Source organism: Boleophthalmus pectinirostris, unplaced genomic scaffold (genome assembly GCF_026225935.1).
Source record: "Boleophthalmus pectinirostris isolate CB_2022bp ecotype Guang Dong unplaced genomic scaffold, ASM2622593v1 HiC_scaffold_21, whole genome shotgun sequence".
NCBI classification, from domain to species: domain Eukaryota; kingdom Metazoa; phylum Chordata; class Actinopteri; order Gobiiformes; family Gobiidae; genus Boleophthalmus; species Boleophthalmus pectinirostris.
In genome coordinates, this window is record NW_026571175.1 from 38,459,409 (window position 1) to 38,463,209 (window position 3,801).

Here is a 3,801-nt window from a genome sequence, read left to right on the forward strand (position 1 = left end):
GTTCAATCCCCGGGGCCGTGGTGCTCTTGAGCAGAACACATGATTCAGACGTGGAGCCGCCGTAAACTCAGACTTTTATTTTGTCTTTTTCATCCTGAGTCTGTGATTTTTATTCAAATAAAATAAAACTTTGACTCTAATCGAACAGTTTTAGTGCAGCAGCAGGACGAGGAGGAAGTGTGTGGCCCAAAGGCACAAGGGTCACACCAGCAACCCTCACCTCAGAGGACACGAGGAAGACGACAAACCAAAGAGGACAAAAGTAACAAGGACAAAACTCAAGTGAGAATCCTTCTCGGTGTTTTAAATGTTCATATATAAAAAGTGTTAGAAAATATCAAATGTTCTGTTCATGTGTCATAAAGACGTCAGTGTGTGAACTTGAAAGTGTCTCTGAGGTTGGGACTTTGTGATGTAAACGACACATAAAGGGGGAGTGTCTCTCTGACATGTGTCAGTCTGTGACAAAACTGTCTGGGTCCATATTCATATTCATATAAATGAGAAAAAAACTGTTGATGTTTGGACGAGACGCTGGAGTAAAAAAGCCCCTGGTGGAACAACAAACACACATGAACCTAAACTAAACTAAACTAAACTAAACTAAACTAAACTAAACTAAACTAAACTAAACTAAACTAAACTAAACTAAAACTAAACTAAACTAAACTAAACTAAACCTAAACTAAACTAAACTAAACTAAACTAAACTAAACTAAACTAAACTAAACTAAACCTAAACTAAACTAAACTAAACTAAACTAAACTAAACTAAACTAAACTAAACTAAACTAAACTAAACTAAACTAAACTAAACTAAACTAAACTAAACTAAACTAAACCTAAACTAAAACTAAACTAAACCTAAACTAAACTAAACTAAACTAAACTAAACTAAACTAAACTAAACTAAACTAAACTAAACTAAACTAAACTAAACTAAACTAAACTAAACTAAACTAAACTAAACCTAAACTAAACTAAACTAAACTAAACTAAACTGTGAGATCGGTCGTGAATAAGACATTTCTCCTGCACGAGTTCTTCACGTCGCTCATTCTCTGGATTTAATGTTTTTAACTGAAACGTGGATTAACAGCGGTGAGTCTGTCGCCTTTTCACAGCTTTTACCTCCTGGTTTAACTAAGCCTGACCCTGACCCTGACCCTGACCCTGACCCTGACCCTGACCCTGACCCTGACCCTGACCCTGACTCTGACCCTGACCCTGACCCTGACCCTGACTCTGACTCTGACTCTGACCCTGACCCTGACCCTGACCCTGACCCTGACCCTGACCCTGACCCTGACCCTGACCTGACTCTGACCCTGACCCTGACCCTGACCCTGACCCTGACTCTGACTCTGACTCTGACCCTGACCCTGACCCTGACCCTGACCCTGACCCTGACTGACCCTGACTGACCCTGACTCTGACCCTGACCCTGACCCTGACCCTGACCCTGACCTGACCCTGACCCTGACCCTGACCTGACCCTGACTCTGACCCTGACTGACCTGACCCTGACCCTCTGACCTGACCCTGACCCTGACCCTGACCCTGACCCTGACCCTGACCTGACTCTGACTCTGACTCTGACCTGACCCTGACCCTGACCCTGACCCTGACTCTGACCCTGACCCTGACCTGACCCTGACCCTGACCCTGACCCTGACCCTGACCCTGACCCTGACCCTGACCCTGACTCTGACCCTGACCCTGACCCTGACCCTGACTTTTATTAATGCGCCGAGAAAGACGTGGAGGAGGTGCAGCTACTGTTTTAAAGAAGTGTTTTTATCACAGAATCTTTCTTTTTCCTCCTTCGACCTGAGCTGCTTTGATCCGCTGTGTCGCTGTCGTTTACAGATCATCTAAGCACAAGAAGGATTTGATCAAAGACTTTTCAGATTTTATGGCTTTTATGTTGACTCATTATGACAGGATTTTAATTGTCGGTGATTTGAATGTGCATGTCTGCTGCCCTTCAAACCCATGGCCAGAGAGTTTTTAGATTTATTTGACTCTTTTGATTTGACACGTGACTGGCTCTACGCAGACGCACGGACTGTAGACCTGCTTTTACCCTGCGGCTTCCCGCTTGACCGTGTTGCTGTTGGGACGCAGTTTTCACCACAATCCTGTCATGTTTGATTTGAACTTGGACAGTGACGTGATGCCACCTGCTCCTGTGCGCAAAACTCGCGTTAAGTCCGATACAGCGGCCGCTTTTACTCCTCTTTTTGCGGCGTCTGTTCTCACCCTCTGCCCTGACCCTCCTGCACAGACACGGACACAGACACGGACACAGACACGGACACAGACACAGACGCGGACACAGACGGACACAGACACGGACACAGACACGGACACAGACACGGACACGGACACAGACACAGACGCGGACACACAGACACGGACACAGACACGGACACAGACACAGACGCGGACACAGACGCGGACACAGACACGGACACAGACGCGGACACAGACACGGACACAGACACGGAGCATTTAATGATTTAATCAATGTGTTTATGTCCCTTTGTACCGGCGTTTTAAACACTGTAGCTCCTTTGAAAGTCACGCGCCCGAAGCCCAGACCAGAGCCACGGTTTAACGACACGCGCAGCCCGGTGCCGTAGGGCGGAGCGCAGGTGGAAAAGGGACGGACTGAAAGTGTCTCATCAAATTCTTCAAAGCAGCTGGAAGAATTACCAGAGTATTGTTAAAGCTGAAAAGAGTACATTTTTTATCGGATCTGATTTTAAGTAAAGTGAATCAACCTCGTGTTCTTTTTAAAACAATCAGTTCTGTTCTTGATCCTAGTTCATCCACTGCACTGGAAATGACACGGGAAACATGTGAAAAGTTCCTCTCCTTTTTTAATGAGGTGGTTGCCGTTATCAGAGCCAACAGAACCACACTTGTTCTAATGTTGCCATGACTCAGTGTTTAGATGTTTTTAGTCAGTTTGAGCCGGTGTCACTGTCTGTAATCACAGGGTTTGTTAAAAAGCTTAAGCCATCGTCCTGTCCCACAGACCCAGTCCCACCTCGCCTCTTTAAGGAGGTTTGGGACACTACAGGCAACTTGGTCACAGACATTATTAACAGGAGTTTGTCTTCTGGCACTGTGCCCTCTTTTTGTAAGAAAGCTGTGGTTGAGCCATTGATTAAAAACCAGATCTTGATCCCACAATTTTATCGAACTATCGACCAGTTTCCAAACTTCCCTTCATGTCAAAAATCCTGGAGAAAACTTCCGGTCGGACCTTGAACATGGCGACACGAGAAAAACACTGCTCCCCGACTAAAGTTGAAGAAAAGCCCCATAAGCCTGAATTCTGATGTGAAGAGAGGAGAAACTGTACAATACTAAGGGGCTTCATGATGAGAAAAGGTAAAGCAAAAAAGTTTACTTCTACCGCTGGGTTTAGAACGAGCGAGGACGAGGAACAAGCTAGGCTAACACCCGAGCTAACGGAGGAACCCGAAGACGCAGCTCAGGTCAGGTCCCCGAGAACCAGGAGATGTGGAGAAAATGTCCGAGTTAGAGACTGTCTTGCCAGAAATAAAAGAGTTCTGCCGTGAAAACGCGAAAACGCTTAAGGACATTAAAGACGAAATTAAAAAGGCAAATTGTCGCATTGACGAGGCGGAGAAGCGAGGAGGCAGAAGAGTCCAGTGCATCGAAGGGACAATATGCGAGCTGATCAAACTACAGAAACGTCTCGAGGACGGCAGATTGATCAGGAAAGCCGGGCCAGGAGGGAGAACCTGAGACTGCACGGTATTAAAG

At 45.9% G+C, this 3,801-nt stretch overlaps 1 protein-coding gene across 1 annotated transcript in view; it reads right to left on the reverse strand.

The window, feature by feature from the left end:
- The window catches only part of si:ch211-191i18.2 (uncharacterized protein LOC564095 homolog), an 8,918-nt gene extending 5,811 nt beyond the window's left edge, over positions 1–3,107 (reverse strand). The window contains exons 1-3 of the mRNA XM_055157132.1: positions 3,046–3,107; positions 2,552–2,705; positions 2,263–2,279 (exon numbers count right to left, since the gene is read on the reverse strand). Coding sequence (XP_055013107.1) covers positions 2,263–2,279; positions 2,552–2,705; positions 3,046–3,107 — 233 coding nt within the window. The remainder of the gene's footprint in view (positions 1–2,262; positions 2,280–2,551; positions 2,706–3,045) is intronic.
- Between the last annotated feature and the right edge of the window lie 694 nt (positions 3,108–3,801).